This window comes from Diorhabda sublineata, chromosome 2 (genome assembly GCF_026230105.1).
Source record: "Diorhabda sublineata isolate icDioSubl1.1 chromosome 2, icDioSubl1.1, whole genome shotgun sequence".
Classification (NCBI taxonomy): domain Eukaryota; kingdom Metazoa; phylum Arthropoda; class Insecta; order Coleoptera; family Chrysomelidae; genus Diorhabda; species Diorhabda sublineata.
The window spans coordinates 27167658-27191472 of record NC_079475.1 but is presented as its reverse complement, the minus strand read 5'-3'; the positions used below and the strand labels follow the sequence as shown (position 1 = coordinate 27191472).

The 23815-nt window shown below is 32.4% G+C and overlaps 1 protein-coding gene across 1 annotated transcript in view; it reads right to left on the bottom strand.

Moving 5' to 3' along the window:
* Positions 1–6012: 6012 nt before the first annotated feature.
* The window catches only part of LOC130440678 (uncharacterized), a 696836-nt gene continuing 679033 nt past the window's right edge, over positions 6013–23815 (bottom strand). Inside the window, exon 12 of the mRNA XM_056773943.1 lies at positions 6013–9812. Coding sequence (XP_056629921.1) covers positions 9609–9812 — 204 coding nt within the window. The 3' untranslated portion in view covers positions 6013–9608. The remainder of the gene's footprint in view (positions 9813–23815) is intronic.

Below are 23815 nucleotides of genomic sequence, written 5' to 3'. Positions count from 1 at the left end.
AAAAGAATCTGGTATGTTCTAGATTTTTACGGGGCTGAAAATATTGTTCAACCAGACGAAAATTTATAATTATGACAGTTGTAATTTCTCGAATTATCGTTCTGAAAGTATTTCCGTAAGATTTGAGACGACCCCTAACATTTTTCTACATTAGAAAGATACCACATGTTGTAATTGTGGATTGAGTAACGGTGTATTGGTTGAATAATTGAGAAAGTAACCCATTGAAAGACAGCATTTTATTTAATAATTGAGTTGTGGAAAAGGATTTTAACTACTCATTGATCTGCTTAAAATTATATTATTATGGTTATTCTTGCTATATTTTGGATCTATAAAGTTTATAATACGCTTATAATACCATACTTGGTATTATGAATCGTGATTCTAGTACTTTTATCTTTACTTCAATACTTTCTAAAAGAGTAATATAGTTAAAATACGTTAAAATACGAAATATAAATATCTTAGAAGAACTAACCATGGATCCAAATTTATCTAATAATTTCTAAGAGATGGAGCCTCTACATTTAGATCTTCAAATAATATAGTATAAAAGCTGGGAAATCTTTTATGGATGGGATCTATTATTTGGTTAACACACCATATAATAGATCTTGAAAGTTGCGAGGGTCCTCTGAAAAGTTTATGACTTCAGCCTGGAGTTGAATGATTCTTACTAAAATTTCAATTACTTTAGATGTGTAATTTCTGTTTGACAATCGTATAAGTGAGTCTTGGTGAGGATAACCAATGCTAGTATGAAGGAGTGATAAATGTTTTAATAAAAAAAAATCACAAGATGAGAATTTAATAAAACGCTAACAACATAAAACAGAATTCAATTAGAGTAGGTGTTCAAGGAGACAGCTATGAGGTCATTGAAGTGACATTGAATTCTGTTTTTCAATTCCTGAAGTGAATTTATTTCCGTGGCATAAACTTTTCTTCAAACTGTGTAATTCAAGGGATTAAAATCGCATGACCGAGGAGGCCAATGATTCGGAGCTTCTGCACTTCTACCAATCCATCTAATCAGAAAATGGTTACTCAACCAATTACGACACCTTTCATCAAAGTGTGGTTTAGCTCCATCGTGCATAATAGATAGAGATATCTGCTGATTTAGCGTTAAATCTTCAAATATCTTGAAAAACTGATTGTTTAAGAAATCCAGGTACATATCACTATTAAAATTTCCAGGTAGAATGTGATAACCTATAAATTTGTTACTCAAAGTTACTACCCAAACATCAACTTCAAATGAATGTTGGTAATGTGATACCCTTCTGACATGTGAATTATCATTACAGCAGTAGTGTACATTATGGGAATTAAACATACCTTCTCGCGTAAAAGTGGCCTCGTCCTTTCTTGTATTGTTTGACAAACAGAACGTCTGGCAAGAACTCTTGGACTTAACTGTCTGTAATGCTAGAGATGTAGTGTTGCTCTTTAAATATTCTCCAAGTACTTGAGGAAGACGTATTTGTTTGTCTTGCTACATTCCTTACGCTAACTGTTGGATTTTGATCAACTAAATTTAAAATCATATTTTCTATATTAATGATTTTTGTTGTTCTTGACCTACAAGGATTTATTTTTTTAGACCCCACATTTCCAGTTTCTCGACAACGTCGTTCAATGGCTCTGGATGTATTTTTACTTGGTGAGTCAATTCGAGGACACTTTTCTGCATAACCCGTTACAGCTGCACTAGAGTTTCCCAAACACTCGCCTAAGGTAAAAACATGTCAATGTATTCAATATTTGAGTACATAAACAAGGTTTCAGAACTGACTCAACGCTCAACTATCAATGAATGACAGTTTTCCATTGCAAACAGAAATGCCATGTGGAATAAAAAGTTAAATATTTATGGAAGCCTTAGTATAAAACTAACAATAGTTTGAGTCCCAGAACCCCAATACATGATCATCAAATTGTTTCATTTGAGAAACAAGATCCTATACTGATTATACTGGATTTTTGTGGAACGTTAGAAGAAACGCAACCCCTTAGTCCTATGGTTCTTTAAATGTAACCGTTTAATAGATGGGGTCGTTAATAAATTTATCAATGCTTTATAACAGCAACGGTTATTACTTCATAATTTTTAAATCAAAATATTCAGAAAACGGTACACTGCTTCGATTTTTGTTAGGAGTAACTTTTTGCTGTAAAATTAAATGATCTTTAAGTTCACTTAAAATGTTTGTCAATAAATATTTAAAAAGTTATGTTTATAGCTACTTAGTATGAACCTTCTACGAGAGTTAGACATAAAACAAATTCATTGGATGTATCAGCTTCCAAAACATATTCGTATGAAATTTCTATACAATGTTGTATGTAGTTGCCGCAAAATCGTGAAAATATGTATAATTTTTCGAATCGAAGCGAATTACGAATCGTATTTGCGCCGAAAAAAGTTAAGAAAGGAGATTGCAAGGGCGAATTTATTTCGAAAGATGGTTTTATCGGCCGGAAAAATGGGAGCAACCATTATAGGGTTATGGAATTTTGTCCATCGATTATCGGTAGAGCAAAAACAGGGGAGTATCAGGTATCATTGCTAGAGGAGGCTAGAAGAGCCATCTCACACTCCGTTGATCGGCTAAAATTCACGAATTGTACTTCTAATAAATTGTACATTTACCTTATTTACTACCTAACATTGAAATTTTCATCAGACGAGAAAGTTATCGTATATGTAAATGTCTATTTTGAGAGAAAAACTTCAAATATGGTTGAGAAGGATTAAAAAGGTTGGAACATCACTAGGCTAAATTTATAGATTGAAAAAAAGACTATGCTGATGTATAAAAATGTTTATGGAAACAATGTTATGTTTTATTGTCGGAAACTTGTCAGATAAACATCGTAAACCTAAACGTAACACTAGTAGAAAACGTAACTCATACGTGCATTGTTATCGTAATAAAAATCGCAAATTTGTTTGAATCTCGCACATATATCATGCACTTTTACGATCCGACTCCGATCCGATGCACCCCGAAAGCGGATTGGTACATATTGGAGTCGGATCGGTACTGTGTATTATATTTGTGACCCAGCCTTTACTGACCAATTTACTTCATTTCATCTACAGAATGTTTATCTGACACTTCATCGAGTAAAATGCAAACGTATACTTACTCTCCCCACTAACCTTCTTAAAAGGATTCTGCTTTCAATTCAATCCAAGATACTGTCAATCCAGCTTTTCCGAGAAACTATTTATGCCGATTCAAACATAACACTATTTCATCCGTCTCTTATCTTTCTTCTAACAGATGGACCATTTCTTCATAACCTGAAAGAAAATCGCCTCATGATTCTTGGCCATCACTTGGCTACCAAGTTCTGCTCAATAATTATCTAGTCTTCCTCGACGAATCTTTCACCAGTATTAAGTGATCTTGTTTATGGCTAGGGAAATCTTCTACTAGCCCTTTTCTAGATTCTTGTATGAAAAACCATAAATAGAAAAAAAAACAATAACGATTATCAGTGGGAACGCACTTTAAAATCTAAGAAGCCATCAAGTGAAAAAGAGAATCAGAGAAAAGAGAAATTCCTGTCCTTATCCAGCTCTCTGAGTTTTCTGAGTTGAGATCTGAGTCACGATACCTCTTCAACAGAAGATTCCGATAATTCTGTATTGGGGATATTGACTTTACATCTACGGCTGCAAGACTTCACAGTGTTTGGGTGGAAGCTAAAATCGATAACAACCATGAAACTGAGGAAACCGGATTACAGCTTCGGCAGCTTCACGGAAGGCGAAGAGGAGAGAGCATGTCTCTTGCTAAAGACTCACTTTCCGAGGAGCAGCAGTTCGAACTTGATCACACTTGATCCGTAGATGCAGTCTAGAGCTGGGAAACAGAGCGTTGGAGAAGGGCATCCTTACAAATTCCTTACACCTACACCAATCAGCCTTACATAATTTTCACTCCAATCGATGGAAAAAGTTGTCGATAACTACAATAGAATAGTGATACGGAAGTGGAAACCAGTCCATAATTGTCAATATGTATATCAAACAGGCACACAGCACTGATACAGATGACAAACAGTGTTCAGAATGTTGAATAAGTGAATGTGTTTCATTAGACATAGAAGGCGCCTTTACCAATACCGTACGTGAGGCTCTCAAAACAGCATTAGATGCGTAGAAGTAGATAAGACAACCTCCAGTTGGATTTATACACTAGAACTGCGGGTATGAAAGTAATGCAAAATACTATTTCGATTACTTCTTATAGGAGGTATTCATAAGGGAAAGTTGCATCCCCATTATGTGGAGCTCAGTAGTAAACAAACTCTTAGGTGGACAGACTGACTAAGACTATATATTAAACTCATATGGAACAAACATTAAAACCAGTAAAGCCACGAAAACTCTTATGGTGTGTAAAAATTTAATAGGAATGAGTTGGAGTTGTAGCTCAAAGATTACACTGTATGTACACGGCAATCGTGAGATCAATTATCATCAAAGAGGGAGAGGTTTGAGGTACTATAATTAGTCTAAATAGCACGAAGAATAATCTCTCGAAGTTACAAATATTGGCTCGTATATGTGCAACCAAGGCAATGAGATCATGTCAAACAGCTGCACGTGCAAGTGATTCTAAATCTCCCTTCTCTCCAAATAGTATTGAACAGCGAAAAAAGAATTAACAAAGAAAAACCGTCCTTGGAAAATAACTAAACCTGGAATATCCATCAAATAAAATTTGAGAAAAAATTCAACTCAACACTAAGCTTTAGCAGCAGACAGAACTGGAACCAAACATTCTGAACAGGGCCGAGCTGTGCCTGGGGTGCAAGGGGTGCATGGCACCCGGGGCGGCACTAACACGGGGCGGCAAAAGGCAAAATGTCTCTAAAAAAAATAACAGAACCACAACATGCAAAAAATATTTAGTCGTAAAGCGCAAAATATCTTTTTTTGATAAAAGCATTTCTCCAAAATATTTTTTTCTTATTATTACAACAATACCAAAATAGTGAGTTGAACGTTCGGGGCAATCGGGCGGAGTAAAAAAGATAATAAATATGTAATAATAAAGAATAAGCCGCTTGCCGCAAAAAAAAACGACAGAATATATTAATAGGTACTTTTCTATCCGACTGAACTAGAAATTTACCTCATATCTCGCCTCACTACACACCACATCAAATTTCAACTAATAGGGCGGCATATTTTGTTTTTGCATCCGGGCGGCGGATACCCTGATTCTGAACGTCTGGGCAATACACCAAGCATTCTTTAAGCAGAAATAAGTGCAATTGAAAAATGTGTCCAGGTTAAATCATATAGAAACTATCGCAAACAAGAGATTAGCATCCTGTCCGTTAGACAAGCAGTTATTAGAGATCTAAGCTTTACTATAATAGAATCCAAACTAGTTTGGAAATGCCTGGACATGTTAAACGAACTAGTCACGGAAAATAAAGTTATGTAATGGATTCCGAGAATTGTAGGCGAAAAAAAAATGGAGTAGCCTCAGCCTTAACCTCCTCTTTTCATGATTCATTAACAGTCAATATAGTCGGATATCAAACAATCGAAGCACGCTATACTCGACTGTAATTTCTAGATCTCGTAAATTAAAACATCCATAAATGGCTGATTTTTCCAAAATTAAAGGTGTATTATTGGAACTGGAGAATTTTAATTATATCCAGGAAAAAGCTGATATCACTCAACCTGTAATAAATATGATTTCATCGAACATGCATGAATATATTTATAGTTCTACATATTCAGGAAAATTCAAATTAATATGTGAAGAACAAAAATCTTGAAGATATTTATCATTACATTGTATTTTCTTACCCAACATATTTCAGATTATCAAAGATTTTGTCTTCGAGATTATTTTTACCATGAATTTTACTTGGACTTCCCGATTACTTCACCAATTTGTTTTCAATCCATTTTTGTTAATTTAAGATGAGTTTTTTACATTAATTATTTCCTTCAATAAAACGCTTATATGTTTAATCATATAATTTTATTGACAAATTTGAAAGGATATGTTATATATAATAATTTTTATATTGACCAAACAATTGAATAGTCTTAATTTTTCCCTATACCTAAGTAATATCACAAAGTTCTACTACTCTATAACACTTAACAAATAGGAGTATAATAACAATTATACAAATAATTATTTACAATATTTTCATTTAAATACAATTTCTAAATTCCAAGCCAATTAGAATCAATAGGAAAACGGAAACTCCAAACTTCAGGGCGTAATAACTTTTTTATGACTCTCATCACAATGATAACGGTTCAAAAACATCTCAAATTTCACAATTCTTATTAAAAGTATGATATATTTGCATTATTGAAACTAAATGAATGCTGCTGGTCTTCTTTAGAGTACAATAATCAATCTTTTTTTTCTGAAACCTCTAATTACGTCAGTTTGTTTAATACGATTCATCACTATTTACAATGATATTCTAAATTTAAAAAAATGTTCAAGAAAATCAACAATTTTAATGCCTATAACTAGTTCACCAATTGGATAAATAACATAGGCTCTTTCCTGATCATTGGAAAATATCATGGAGACAAACCAATGACATATTAAAATCTGTAAAATGTTTAGTAAGAGAACACAGATTTATTGGTATTTTTGAACTACTCGAATCAAGTAGCATCTACAGCTGACATGGAGAATTCTTTTACTGAAATGGTATATGCTCTCGATTCTTTTTTATATTCGTCAAATTTTGTGCATTTATGTATGTCTTCTCTAAAGACAGGGCTATATACTAAAAAATACAACGGATAGGTACCTTATAAAAAGTTCGAGTAACCATCATTCAGAACGGACATGCATAAAGAAAGAAAATAGAAGATTATAAACAAAGAAATAAACAAAACTATTATAAAGCTTTGTACCTCAAGATTTGCTCGAAAAAAATACTTTAATTACAGCCACAGAAACAGTTGTTATTAAAAATAAGCTTGGAATCAAATATTGGTGAATCTTGAATGACAAACTCCAGAGATCAAAGAAACACGTAGGGAAATAACAGTTGAATTGTATGTTGAAAACATTTTTATTTAACAAATATTCCATATTGCTTTCATAAATATTTCAATATAAGTATAAGAGTAGTTTGTAGAAGATTTTATCAAAAACATAAAAAAGTACAAAAAATATTTGATGATACTGGTGCGGTGTTATGACACGTTATAAAAATCTATACTACGCAGAGAAGAAATGAAAATTATTAGGGAAATAATCCTAATACCAGCATAAGAAATGTCTGCATACATGTCTTAAAACAAATAAATTCGTCAATGTATTAAACCAAAATTGCAAGAAGGCGACGAGCTTAAACGTCTTGAATATCATAATATTCATCGACTGCGCCACTTTCATTACAAATAAAATATATCATCATAAAATTGTCACTATAAAGCAGCCGATAAGCTCTCATTGAGTGATAAACAGAAGAGTCAGAGACTCAACGTCTGGTATGACATATCAAACGAAACAGTTATTGTTATGGATGGTTAAATCGCAATAATAATCGATTTATTGGTCGCTCAGATTTCCAGATTAAATAATAATAAACTTTTTTCTATAGGGACTGATCATACAAACATTGATGTTACTTTGAATATCTTTTACACTACTAATAGTGGAGCCAAAATACAACACAACAGTAAGTTTTCCAATTTTAACTTGTCATAGCTATATTATAAATAGTATTTTTAAGTATAATTGGATAATAAGGTCTCACCGTAGATCTTGTGGTTTATAGCAGTTAGCAGTTATCCAACTACACTGAAATTGCTATTACAAACAATGGAAATAAGAACTGATGGATCAAAATGCTTACGTCGATATACTTTTTGTTGCCATGAAAACTAAAAAAACCAGAATCGTGATTATACCGCAATCATCCTAAACCGTAATTAAAAAAAATACGAGAAGTTCATCAAATGAAGCGAATGATAATAGATATAGATGAATGAGTAGTACTCAGTAACCTTATGAAAATGTCAGAGCAGTACGAGGCGTTACCTTTGTATAAGGTACATCTATTCAAGCAAGACGATTTGCGTAAGATTTTTTATTAGTACACCAGACATGAAATGCTGATGTTTGAAAGTAAGCCTTTTGTGATATCTTTGGCTCACAGAAGAAGGAAACGTATTATTATCCTACTGTCCAAGAAAATAATGGCTGAACGTTTTACTAAATATTGCTCACAGTGATAAAGTTAGTTATGTGAGTTTGATGAAGGAGAATTAATTATCTAAGTTGAATTTTCTGGAGCCGTTGATGATGTTCATACTCTTCACATACTGTTCACACTATCACAATACCAACACTCATAATTAAACTATATGACACGCGTTTAGAGGTTACCTTCAACTTCTGAAGACGATAACTTGGTTATCGAAGCGCACATCTGACAATGTATTTGTGAGTGTTGGTGTGATGGTAGTGTGAATAGTGTGTTTCAGTAGGTTTTCATCATTGTTAAGTCCTCAAAATATACGAACCGAGCCTTCTTACGATATAATTAGAGAAGTGCACCAACCAAGTGTTGGATATAAAACCATATATCCCTTGCAAATTGCATCTTATTTCAGTTGCACTGTCAAATCAATCTGAGTCAACTACTACCACTTCATCAACACTCATGATTGAACTTTCATGTCTATTGTTTACCTCAGGTCTCTGATAATTTGTCTTTCGAAACGCACATTACGTACTGTAATTACGTGTGTTGGTATAGTTGTAGCAGTGAATGTCAATACTGTTCCCAAAATTCCAATTTACTTGTTAGATCAGTTATTAAAAATTTGATATTTACCTAGTACATTTCTCTGGTTTTTGAATTATCCGAAGAAATTTTTAGACATACGCGTTTTTTGAAATTTAATTGAATCACACAATCAGAATCGAATGAAAAAAATAGATGCCTATATGTGACAAATGTAATAGATGTTCGAAATGAGAATAAGAAATTACAAGATAAGCATACAACATGTGAGCCACAAGGTTCAACTTTGAGAAAAATGAAGCCCTTGCTTATTATGTTGAAATCTACATGCTCTGAAATATGATTGAAAGTTAGTGGAGATGAGAATTTTGAGGTCTCAACTCTATTACTAAAGATTAATGCTTGTTACCTGTTCAGATAAAAAATTAGTTGAGTTCCTGAATTGTTAAGAGTAAGATAATGATAAAGAAATCGGCTAAAGGGATATCTATATAATCCATGTAATTCGACCATATATTTTGTGAAAAATGTGAAAGATATTTAACATGAAGATAATGACATTACAAAATATTATGATTGAAACAAGTTTGTTGAGATGAGAATTTCAAGGTCCCAGCTCTAATACTAAAGATCAGAGCTTGTTACCTGTAAATAGTCAAAAAATTGTCAATAAGCTGAGTTCTCAGAACCAGTCATCCTCTTAGTTGGAAAGTTCGAGAGAAATATGAGTTAATAAATGAATTCGCTGGTGATAATAAATTGAAATTTCACACTACCATCAGTATTGATTTAATCAAGCCGTAGTATAAACGATTCTATGAAATATTCGCTTACGATTCAAAGTTACTGCTATTGAAGTTACTGGGAGATAAATTCTTAGAAATAAGATACTTCTTTAAATCATTTTCGAAGTTTTTGAAGTCGACGGAGTTTCCAATCGATTGGTTGGAATTTGGAGAAAGTGCTAAAGTTGAGGGTTTGTTGAAGAAAGACGTAGATGCTGCAAATGGAGGTGGAAGTTGTTTTTCTCTTTCCTGCAAAAAATAAATGAATTGAAAGATATAATATATTTGCAAATGTTTGAACTTATGAAAATATTGACTTTTATTCGCTTTTTTCACAAAAACAAATGAACTTGGAGAATATGTGATTATGAAACTATATGTTTTGAAATTTTTTCAATTAATATAATGAATTTCTGTCACTTGTTACAAAAAAACATGAAAATTGAATTAATAATTAATTCAGTTTTCATTCGTTTCAAATTGTAAGAAGAAATCTCAAATAACGTAAAAAGTGCTATCCACATTAAACTGTCCGCAAAAACTTACAGCAATCAATTGCGGTCACTTAATAAAGTCCAAAAGCTTTGAAAAGGGGTTTAACGTGTTCAGCCAAAAACTATATTAATTTGGAGAGACACATTGTTTAGATAAAAGCGAAACGCCTCGTCGTAAGACAAACCAAAGCAAGATAGGCAAGCGGAGGAGTTGTAATGTTAAATGATTGTTGTGATTTTAAAGAAATTATTATTCTAATGAACCAACCCAATCATACTGGTTGAGTGTATAGTTTATAATTGGACCTTTTAAATGAGAACCTGCTTTGATTAATCGTAAATGTGTAATTCTCTATAACAATAACACACGACTTTTTCCTCAACCTGCATATTTTCCAAATATTTTCCAATACGATTACAATAGACTGAACTAGATGTCTATTGTCTAGAAGTGAACTTGCAGCTTATAATTTGAAATTAATAGTATTACGGTTATAGTAGGTACAGATCGAGGATATGACTATCTTATTAGTAGATACACCAAAACTAATAAAGCATTACAAACACACTTTTTTGACATTGATCCATTGGAATTTAATTGAGATGATATACATATCTTAAACAAAGTAGAAGATCAAACATACAAACTGTAAAACCATATTATGGTATATCATTTTCTTCTATCACATGACTTAAAATTTTCTTTCTTAGAAACCAGCAGTAGTCACCCATCATTTTTTGGTTCCTAATGACTGGATGTGAATATCTTGAGTCCTAATGGCTCTATAGAATATTTCCACTTCTTAGTCACTAACTATAACAAGAATTTCTGAAAATAATCCAAATTATGTATATAAAAAGCGAATTTTACGTGATATTTGACACCACATGGCGCAATAGGAATTTAGAACCTTTTCTATTGAGATTTTGTAATATAATGTTCATTCTTCGTGTTTACTATGTCCTCAAAAATAATTTCCAGATTGCCAATCTTTTTTAGTTTAGCGAAAATCAATTTATTCAAATCATGTCCAATAAAAAGGCCTTCTGTTAAGTGCACGTCATTGTGGATAAAATTATTCTGATACTCATTTAAAGAAATTGAAATTGATAACTATCAAGCCTAAAAAATGTTTTGTTTGGTGATCCATTTTTATTTTTAATATTTATCTAAGCAATTTCTAGCGATGAAGTGAATTTATACACACGGTGAATATAACGTACGGAAATTATTTATACTAATACTAAATACACTGAACTATTCACTTACATACATACATATTTATAATTGGATATGGCTTCATTGTTTTTCAAAATATTCTCCATTAAGATCAATACATTTTTGCATGCGTTCCGTTTCTAGATAATTCGGGTCCAGAATATGAACAAACGAAAAGGCCCTCTCAGAAATTGTCTCGATAAAAAAAGTCACATCACGATGTCAATATTCTATAAAAACGGGCACCGCTTTATAACTGGCACATTCTAGGAATTGCAGCCTGCACGTTCACCAAACTCCAGATTTCATCAATATAATCGAACAGGTCCGGCTTCAATGTGAGTTAGACAAGTTCGTGAAAATATTTTGTAAACTCACATTGAAGATCTATTAAATATGGCTATAATCATCCAATCACCACAAACCTGTATACGTAAGTGCATCAAGAACAGTTACAATGGTTTAAATAATTTCCTTTCATAGAAACTAAGTATGTAAGTGGTATAAATGGTTTGTTGTTTCCATCGTGGAGTGATAAAATACAGATCAAAATAATGTACATTTCTTTTTTTACATTCTTTTTGCTTCGGGAGGTTCAGATTTCGTTCCAAATCATTGAGGTCATTTTGCCGAATAAAATGGAGTCTTCTCGAAGTTTCAGGTCTAAAGTTATTGTTAATATTGTCTTCGAATGTGTCTGATTCACTTGCATCATCATTAAAATCACCTCTTAAATGGCAATATTTTTTACAATTCATTGATTGAGTGGGAATATATCATTATATTATATATCAGTATATTTAATTTCATTTTAACTGATATGTTGAATTCACTAAGTGTTCTGACAAATGATGATACATATTTTTTCTTCGATATTTGGGAACACTCTTTCTTTATTTCTGCACACAACGTATCCAAGAACCTGATGTAACAAAATACCATGTCCATTTATATACCATATAGCTTTTGATATCCTTCGATGCTTAATTCAACTAACAATAAGTAGTAGTTCCAGGTATTTAACAGAACAATTCAATCAACGATATAGTCGCGAATTCTTTTACTCTTAGTCTAGCATTTTCAATAGTACTTTACACATTTCAATTGTAGCGATTCGTTTTGTTGACTTCAGTTAATAATGACTAATTTCTTTAAAATTCCAACAAACCTACAACATAACTTTTTTCGCGCACGAGAAAAGCTTTTCAACTTAAATAAACATATGATTTTGACAAGCAGCAAACAGCAGATTGCAGTAGCTTTCGGTTAATTTAAGTGGAACCTTTGAACCTTACCAAGTACCCGAAATTGATTGCTAAGAGATTTCAGGGATCAGCTCATTTCATTTGAGGAATTTTAACCCAAATTTTCACATGCAAAATAGTATGTTATTTTCTATAACCTCGCTATCTCATACAAGTTAAATTTGCAATTGGTTAAAACTATTCTGTTGATTGTTTTGTTCTCTAAAACAACCGAATAATTTGGCATAAAAACGAATATTAAATCAATACAAAAAAATAGTTTTTGTAATTTTTCTGAAAACAGTATTTTATTTTCGATCCAAACTGAATATTTTTGATTGAAATTTCAACACGTATTTTCCAAAGCCATCTACCCGCTAGACCCGTTACTTATCTTGTAATGTACTTCAGGTCAGTATTTTGATTCAACGTGGAGTCACTTTTCTTCTTTAATAAGACAAGCTTTCAAGTTACTCCAAACGAAAGTTACTTATTTCAGACTTATCAGAGTTTTAACTTTCAACTGTCAACAAATATGAGAAGTTTTATTGGAATATTTCTTTCATAACTCCTAGAGAGAAACTTATTTTCATTAAACCGTAGTGTAAATTTTAAGAAGATCGAAATGAAATTGTGATCTCTCTTGCATAAAATATTTAATCTCAGTCATACGAATATTGATTGTAATTATTCACAACTTTTTCTGAACGATGAACGCGGTTACAAAGGCGAGTCTCGAAATTTTGATAATATTACAATCGTCCATTTCCTGTTGCAAGAGCTGCTGGATTTAGGTAGTTCTCAGGGTGCTTTATCGATATAGTGAAAGTTAACTTCAAAATTTTTCCCGCGATATATTTTTGTTTGAATTTTCAAACTCCCGAATTTTGCAAATAACTCGAAATCTATGCCAAACTCCGAAAAAAGTAGAGGGATCAAAATTTTTTTTTTCTACAAAAAAGGTTCCCTGTGATTTTTCCCTAAGAAGTGTCATTTCTTTGTAAAATGCACTCAAACTTCGGGGTCGCATCTTACTAAAAAGTTTTCGCGCCACGTAAAGTCTGAGGGAAATTACGTCTCCGACAGAAAAAGAAACTGCTGTATCTCCTCGAAAACTCAACATTTCGGGACGAAGGATAGTGTATTTTACTCGTTAGAGTCTGCAAAAAAATTCAGACTTGTAAAATTTTCTTGGAAAACAACACGAATGGGATTGGTTTCTGCTGGTTGCCTGTTGAACTTAAAACATAGGTGTCTGTGACCCTGCTACACCCTGCAGCGAACTTTTTCTTGAGGTCGTAAACTAGACGATTACCTTTAAAATAAGACCGACCAATTATTCCTTTGAACTCACTCTGTGTTAGGAAAGAAACTACTTTCACTAATGCTAGATTTTTCATAGTGGACAAGTTCGGTTACTTTCTTATAAGTCGTTGAATACTAGCGCCATTTTCGCAAAATAATGAAAAAACTAAAGCATACATTTTGTGGCTTAGTCATCGAGCTTCAATTTACTCCCTTCGGTTTCCCATAAAAAATTTGAAAACTCGCTAAGAGCTCCAGAACGACATTTTTCTCTCAAATCTTTTCGAGATTTTCGAGGGTTTGGTTTTAACGCATTATACGGGAGGAAACGAAAGCTTACGTGATATAGAATCGGATGAGCACAGTCACTCTTTATATAGATATTCATTACAAAAAAGAGATCTTCTACTGGGAGAGTTTCTTCAATACACCATCCGATGATTCTATGGGTGTAGAGGGCGCCGCACCGTCGAAACAGACAGACGGCAAAATACATCTTATTAATGCACATGTGAAGTTTTAACGTTAATTGTTGAATGAAAATTGTGGAAAAAAAATAGTGAAAATGGGATAATAGGAATAATGGGAAATAGGAACCTAATTGGAGTTCTTCGAGGTAAAAAATTAATTATGTTTCTGTTTTAGTACGTGTCGTAAATGTCACCATCAAAATACTCTTTGATTAGTGAAATGTTGAATTATTTTTATTGTTTTGATCGCCAATTTCCTCGATAAATATGAGAATGAAAGAGATTTTCTTGACGAGTTTGATGTTAATATTCATAGCAAGTGTAGTCCAGTGTATAATGTCATGAAATAAGGCTTTACTATGAAATGTCCCACACTTAAGTTTAGAGTACTTACAAAAATCAAAATTTTAAAAGAGGATTTTTGGCATTTTAGAGGTTTTTGTAGGTTACATTTGAACTTATTCGAAAGTAATTACCTGCTCGGTATTTTTTTTTAGAAATTTACCTCTAAATATCAAGTCTTTTTTGAGTTATCCGCAAAAAATGCACTGTTGAAAAAATCCAGTAGCACGAATTCGCTTTTTGTAAGAGTAATTTTGAGATTAAAAAAAATCACAAGGGACCTTTTTTGTAGGAAATTTTTTGAACTACATTTTTGATTCCTTTCCTTTTCTTGAAATTCGGCATAGATTCCGAGTTATTGCAAAATTTGGAATTTTGAAAAGTTAAACAAATATATATATCGTTTAGCGGCCATAATTTTGATGTTACTTTCTACTGTATCGATAAAGCACCCTCAGAACTACCTAAATTCAGAAAATCAGCGACATAACTAATTTTCGTGGGTTTTGGGTCTAATTGGGCTATACTCACTGGACGAACTAGTAAAATAGCAACAGCAGTATCTGCTAATTTAGAATTGCTTGTCTGATTGATATGCGATGAACATAAAATATATGTAGTCCACATTACCAATGAGTTATTAAAATTTCATTGAATATGTGTTTGATTAACGGATATCTGTTTGTTTCAAAGGTTCATTATACATAGAAATAACAATAAATGAAGTTATAGTTTTTCCAATATCAATTGCAGACGACAGTTATGCGAGGAATCATCAACATTTTATCAATGCGCACGGCACTCATACCAAATTAAAAAATTAAAAATAATGTTAACTCCCCGTATAAAATTCGGTGAACATCTAACAAACCGTCAGTCTAGGTTGACTTGATGAATGTGTGTCAAAATTTATCATCCACCAATAAAAACATCGAAACGTAAACATAAATGTATTTCTATTGGCCGAAAGTGTCGGAAAGCGTATGTACACAGTTTCTTCGGAATGTTCTACCGACAGCTTGCGATAAGCAGTGGCGTTACTAGGTGAGATTCATTTAATTCATAAGTCTTTAAATAAATAGAAATATGGCGTTCTTTTGACCATAGGAAAATGAAGACAAAGAAATTGCACGGTGTAGTGAGAATAATTTAAACACAAAAAACTGAATAAACGGATGGCAATAACTGAATCGTCAAGGATCGTTCGATGGCGACGAGATTATTTACGTCAGATAAAGACGAAATTCCAATAGACATAATTTATGTAGATGAAATATGGTTTGGCAGTCATGGTGTAGTAAATTTCGGTTGGGTTGACAATAGTGAAAATTGCTGTTTGAATGGGCCATGTTCAAAAGGGAAACGCATTACGGTAGTACACGCTGGAAGCAAAGACGGTTTCGTGCCTAAGCTTTATTAAAATCTGCTAAAAAAATTAAGAACTGTGCAGATGATTATCAGGAAGATATGACTGCAGAATTATTTGAAAAGTGGTTTAAATAACATTGCACCACAGTCAGTGGTGTAACCACAAATCCCCGGCAGAAGGCTCTTCCTTAGGAATTGGTATTCGTCCTTAGTTGAAGTATAAAAAAACTGATAGTTGGATGGGGTGAACAATTAATATTAAATTGGACGCCACCAGCTTTCCAACGAACGACGTTAAAAATTAATTAAAAAGGCGGAAAATCTGGAAACAACTTATGTACTAAATTAAAAATGAAAATTAAACAATCCAAAACTATTCCCAGACACGATTATCCAAATTAATAGTTATTACTAAGATCAGTAAAAAAAGTTTCAGCAACCAATAAATTTATTGAAAAGATAATAAATTCGCATTAACTGCGTATCCAAAAAAAGACAACGAACAAAAGCAATTATTAATTAAAAAACCACTCAGATTCATTTATATATGAAAGAGGAGGCTGGGACTTATTTATGGAAACCCGGGATGGTTGCAGCTCTCAACTGGATTCCCAAATGTTAGAGTTGAGTTTGAGTTTGTAGTCTGGTGGTTGTATCCATGTTGTGGAAACTGCCAACCTGGCAGCTGTAGTACAGCAAATATAAAGAATAAAATCACCACAAATCTATTGAAATTAACTTTTACTTGAAGTGTAGAGAGGTAGAGGACGGATTTGAAACAATTTCGAGGTTTTATTGAATTTTCTCGAATGAAGTGGGAGGTCGATTTATTAATTTCTTCAAAATCTCAAAGTAAGGATAAATAAATCCTAAGTGACTTCTGTGCCATAATACGTGAACAGAGAAAAATTCAAAAATGTTTGAAGAAAAACGTAACAAGCCGTATGACATGTTACATCCCCTCTCCTCGGAGAAACAAAAAAAAATTCAAGGAATATCTATTGATAGCAAAATGCAGTGAATCGTATAACAATATTTATAATAGAAGTATATTCCCATTACTATACATTAAATATTAACCTTAAGATTAAGAACATGATCAGTTCCAATTATTCCAATTTTGAAATAAAACATTGGAACGGTTGACATTATCAAAATATGAGTTATGATCCATCATGATACACTGCCGAAATTTTGTTCCACTTAAGGATATCACAAGACTCGTATAACATCTATCAAAGAATTAGGCCTTAACAAAAAAACAAAATCTCTGTAAGCATTTTTTAACAGGAAAGCGAAAACCTCTAAATAATCCGTCATAATGCTATTGCGAGAGATGGTTGAGTTAGAAACACGGCAAGAGACTAAAATAATGAAATTTATCACGCGACTTCAAAAAATATATAGGCTCACATATCACTATGTAAAGAAATATAAAAAATGAGAATATAACAAGGCAATGCCTTTCCTACCATTCCATTCCAAGTGTAGCGAGAAAAAAGTCTGTCAAGACGGAACCAAGCATTAACCATTAGCTATAACACACACAAAGTAATTAAAAAATCAGAACATAATATAATAAATTGAAAACAAACATTTTCGCTACAATTAATACCGATATCGTGAACAAGATATATACCGTAACAAAATACTAACTTGAGTGTAAGTGCATCAAAATAATCAATAACGTGATATACTCGTATCAAAACTAAAATGAAGCGTATACTGAGAACGAAAACCTAACCAAGCAAAAAGATTATTTCTAAGTACATACGTACTAAAAGGAAAAGGGACTACTACAAAATTAACTAAATCCAAGATTTGCCTATAGCCAGAAATTTCAGAAAATATTTGAGCATAAGATTTGTTCCAAACTAAACTGGTTTTCTAAATGTGCCCAAAGCAAGAGAATTCCAGAGCATTTGAAACATTTCATGGAAATTTGTTCTCTACTGAACAAAATTTTTGGCGATTCAAAAAAAAACCCAAAAATCAAAAGATACGAAATAATGTACTCACGATACCAAATCAATAGATAATTTATACATGACAACTATATACGAGGATGAATTGATATCTAGTTGAGACCAGCTCCATGCAGAAACAAAATATTGCGTTACCATAGCAACTAACAATAACTTATTAGAAGTGTCAGTGTAAAGTTTGTCGTCAAAAAAGTAAGCCAGACACATATGTATGTGACCGTGAAAAATTGGACTGCAAGCTTCGAAAGAGGTACATTTTCCAATGAAGATGATGACTGATCGGGAAGGCCAGCTTCTGTGTCAGTCCCCGAAAATATCGATGCAGTTCATGACATGATTTTATCAGACCGTCTAATTGGACTAAAACGGATATTTGAAGCACTGAATATTTTATACGAACGCGTTCATCATATAGTTCACGTCAATTTGGAAATGAGAAAAATTTCTACAAAATGGATCCTCAAATGTTTGAATGTTAACCAAAAGCGGGCAAGGCTAGAAGCATTGCGTTCGATCTGTGCTCGATTTGAAAACGATGTAGACTTCTTGAACCGAATTGTTACTATGGATGAGACTTGGGCACATTTCTACGATTCAGAAACAAAGCAACAGTTCAGTTTTTTGGGATTGCCATTGAGTAATCATTTTTTGTATAAGGGTAGAACAATAACTGGAGATTACTAGTCGACATTACTGACAGAGAAAAGACGCGGAAAGCTATCCAAAGGTATTTTATTTTGTTTTTGCAGGACAACTCTCCTGCATACAAATCTCATGTTGCCATGCAAAAAAAAGTTTAAAAGCTCGTAAATTTTTTTCCAACGAGGAGGTAATAAAAGCTGTGGAGGTCTGGTTGGCAGAGCAAAAAGAAACAATTTTTTTGAAAGGTCTAGAGACATTGCAGGTATGCTGTAATAAATGTATCCAAGGGGAGAATATGTTGAGTAATAAAATATTTTGACATTGAAATTTTGTTTGGTTCTATAGTAAGCTAAGAATTTTTCAATATATCCTCGTAAACTCGTAGCGTAATTGATATCAACCATACTTGCATCTCTATGATAACGATATATGGCAGAACATCGAAAAATTCCATAATTGAGCATAATCTTATATTCACGAAATACTCGTTAAACATATCGATATTAAACCAAAAAAAATATCACGCAAGAATAATTATTCAAAAATCTAAATGAAAAACAAATTTCTGAACTGATCAGTATCACTCTCTGATCTGATTCGCAAATTATAATTATTGCTAGATAAGTCTCCAATACTAGAATGTTGATCTGAATGATCATCATCAGGAAGATGAATCTGAAATATGCCAATTACCTGGGCCTTCACCAGAAAGATCTTTTAAATCATAAACTAATTTAGAGATAAACAAGTGATATATTTAGGAGCAAATTTAACTAAAAATTCATTAGATTTGGATGGAAGAACATAATTCTTTCTCCATAACCTGTTAACAACGTGAAATTGCCTAACTCTCTTCTGAAAATTGTAATGGTTTACATTTTTTTCAAATGCAGTTTTCAGCTTTTTCCGATTTTCGACAAAAAGTTAAGGAAGGGTTTGAACATCATTGATCAATTGCCATTTATTACCAGTGTTAATTATGTTATTCGCATTTTTGGGAATTGTGTCGTAAAAATCTCCATTAAAGGAAACGTTTCGAGCAAAATTTTTTCATTTATATCGTGTAATCCAAAATCATACGATATTTATCCCTCCTCAACCTTACTTGGCCAGAAGTCAAGAAGTCAATTTTATTAAAGAAGAATGTCCAGAATTAGAAGAAAAATATTATTGTAAAGAAACTTTCAAGTTAAAAGATAATTGTACTATTGAACTGTTAAACGGACATTCTGGTGAAATTGATCTTCAAGAAACTATATCAGAACAAGTAACAAATAATGAACTTTTAGTGATTCTGACCGTTATTTTAAAATCAGTGATCCATCATCCAAAAAACTGTAGTATCCAAATAGAAAGTGAAATTTTCTCAACCAATATACAAATTAAAAAAGGGAAATCGATAATATTACCAAAATTAAACTTCAAATTTTTAAATAATCAAATTTATAAATCTCTAAATTTAACCAATATAGATTTTGAAAAATTATATGGAATCAATAAAATTGCTAAAAACATAAAACCAATTCGTGAAATTTATAATCCGCCAAGCCATGTATCAATTGGACTATTTACTATAATAATAATAATTTGTGTAATTTTAATAACATTTTGGTTAATTCGTAAATATAAAAGTAAATTTGTGAGAAAACAGAAAATTGAAGAAAAGAAGAAGGAAACCATCGAACTAGAAGAAAGAAGACAACAGGATATGAAAAATACCTCCGTCATTTTTCATTCTTAGGGATGGAGGAGTTACATGTAGAAAATTCTTGAAGGACATTTTATGAAAACGCAATTGTATCAAATATCGTAAATACTTTATCAGCATTTTTTATTATAAATAAGACTTATTGTCAACAACTTGAATAATGAATATATGTATCACTCTTGAATATATAGTTCATTCAATGTTTATAGTTAGTTCGCTCTTGAGATTAATTATATTCATTCAACTACATAAAAATATTGTAATTTTATGTAAAATAAATTTTTTAGAAATAATTTTCTAAAAGCGAAAATTATAATTCAAACAGCAGAAATTATAGTTAATTGGATTTGATATTGACGTGACCGTCGGTAATACAGTGCCACGGTATTACAATACTCTGGGTTGGGTTGGGACTTCATTAATGAAATGCTTGATGACGTTGAAGAAGCTGTATTTTTTGACAACCAATTTTTTTATTTCACGCAAAAAATTCAGCTTTTGTGTGGAAAGTGGAAAGGTCTCATAACTTTTCGAGAAAAGGTTAATATTTTTAGAAATATGAATTTTTAAAGGTTCGACAAATCTCAAATATGAGTACTTTTGGCCCATGTAAAACATTTGAAAAACTACATAATAAAAGATATTTTTTTCCTACTTCTTTTTACAACAGTTAATGAAAGTTATTAAAGAAAATTTCATTTAGACTAGAGCATAGTGGTGCATTCGTTTGCAAATTGTTTCAAGTCGAATTTTTTTTTCAAATGTCCGAGAGGGGTTCTTGATTATAAAAGTGTAAGATGACGCTTGATATATTTTGATGTTATTATTTAAACAATGAAAAACTGAATAAGCCACAAAAATGCATTTTTTGCAATGAATTAATTTTTGTATATTCTTTACAATATTTCGAAGTCCCCACGCTTATTATCGAATCCTTAACCCAATAATTTAAATGAATTTTTTAAAATTCAAAATCGCTGAAAATCCTAATATTCCTGAATTAAATAGTATATCTAAAAAATTGAAATGTTATAATTCCTAGTTTTTTATCAAATATTTCAACTGTCTTAAAAAGTTAACCTAAATAAATTTGAAGAATTTAATCTGTTAAATAATGACATCAAAAGATATCTTTTCACACTTTTATAATCGAGAACACCTCTTGGCCATTAAAAAAAATACGATTTAAAACAATTTTGCAAACGAATGCTCCACTCTAGGACACTAATTTGTTTTACCTGTTTTTCAATTGTTAATGTCGTGCTCACAAGTATGTTTCGCTTTCCTTTAAGTATCGCTAATTCTCTCCGAGTCATGCGTTGCATGGTCTCTTTGTGTCCCGAATCGTTATTATCATTTATCTTCAAAAGATTCTCAAAAATAGAAATGTTATTAAGAATTGAATTGTCTAAAATTATTTTCTGGACTCAATTTTACAAAAGTTTTTTGAGGATGAATTGGAACATGTAATTAAAATTACTTTTTTATCAAATTATATATTTTTTCTTATTAAAACAAAGTAATTACATTGAATGGCATTGTCAAAAGAATGTTATACATGTAGAAGTATGAAATAATGAAAGAAGATTTTATAAAAAGTATTTATTATATCAATTCAATATATTATATTCTCTCAGTCCTCTGAATCACCGCCACACAGAGGTATGCAACTAATATTATTACCCGACTGCCAGGAAGGGTTATGTTTTTAACGCGTATCTTGTATGTATGTAATATTCTTTAGTACCTTGTATCTCCAGAACCGCTAAACGGATTTTCACATTTGAAGTATCGTTAGATTCGTTTCATTAGGATAAGTGTTCTTAGATAGGAGACATTTAAAAAAAAATGGCGGATTTTGGACGCCATGAGGTAAAAAAATTTTTTTTACTAACAAGCGCGCAACAAACAATTCGGATAGATGGCGCCACTGACCGATGCTTCATAATAAGTAATATTAAGAAAACACAACGATACCGCGTTTTAAAAACCTAGTGGTACCATCTATCCGCACAGGTCTGAATTATTTTAATTAGTTATTTTTTATCGTTCCATTTAATATTAAAACTGCAAGTTAAATACATATTCACAATCAGTGTTTAAAATCCTTCATTTTGATACCCAACTCGATATGCTTGGTAGTGAAAAAAAATTTTTTTACCTCACAACATGGCGTCCAAAATCCGCCATTTTGGTTTTTTTTAAATGTCTTCTATCTAAGAACACGTTTAGCGGTTCTGGAGAGACAAGGTAATAAAGAATATTAAATACATACAGATACGCGTTAAAAACATAACCCTTCCTGGCAGTCGGGTAAAAATAGCTAATTAAAATAATTCAGACCTGTGCGGATAGATGGCACCACTAGGTTTTTAAAACGCGGTATCGTTGTGTTTTCTTAATATTACTTATTATGAAGCATCGGTCAGCGCGCAACAAACAATTCGGATAGATGGCGCCACTAGGTTTTTAAAACGCGGTATAGTTGTGACTTCTTGTTATCTAAGACTAATATATTTACTACGAGGACGGACCTACGTTGTTACTATGATTATAATTGTCTTGTGCGATTTAAATATCTTAATTATTGTGAGTTGTCCCAAAATATGAGGCAAGCTGGAGATACAACTTTTGTGGACATATTAAACAGTCTTCACGTTGGAGAACTTACAATGCAGCAGTTATCTATCATAGAAAACCGCAGAGTACCGTTAATAGGGCCATTTGACGATGGAGAAGCTGTCAGAATTTTCCCAACAACTAGACTGGTTGATGCATATAACGCGACTATGACAGAAAAGTTAGAAAAGCTCACAAAAGTATACACCGTTAGTGCTGTAGACATCTCATTGGATCCTAAAACATATGGTCGAAAACCACGAGAGGAATACTTACCTGAAGATCCCAATAAAACAGGTGGTATACCAAACCAACTCAAATTAGGTGTAGGTTCTCGAGCCATGCTAAGACGGAACATCAATGTTAACCATGGGCTGGTTAACGGTGCTATGGGTGTTATCCGACGAATAGATTGGCCACCACTACGCAGAGAGCAGTTGGAGCCGGGAGAACTGCCACAAGCAGTATTTGTGGAGTTCGATGACCCAAATATAACAGGGAATCGACCTGGTATTGGAGTCCGGATAGAGCCTTGTGCTACAGAATTTGATGCTTTACGTGGTAAAGGTAAGATCGAGCGACGAATGCTTCCCTTAATTTTATGCTGGGCAGTGACGGTGCATAAATTACAGGGCACAACTTTAGATCGAGCAGTTGTAGATTTAAGTAGAAACTTATTTGCAAAAGGTCAAGTTTACATTGCTTTGAGCAGAGTGAAGACTCTCTCCGGACTTGCTATTAGTTCTCTTGACTCTAACAAGTTGCTTAATCAACCATATGACATAAACTCATTCAAGGAATTAATCCGGTTACGTAATCTTAACTAAAAAGACATAAATAAAATAATAATTAAAAA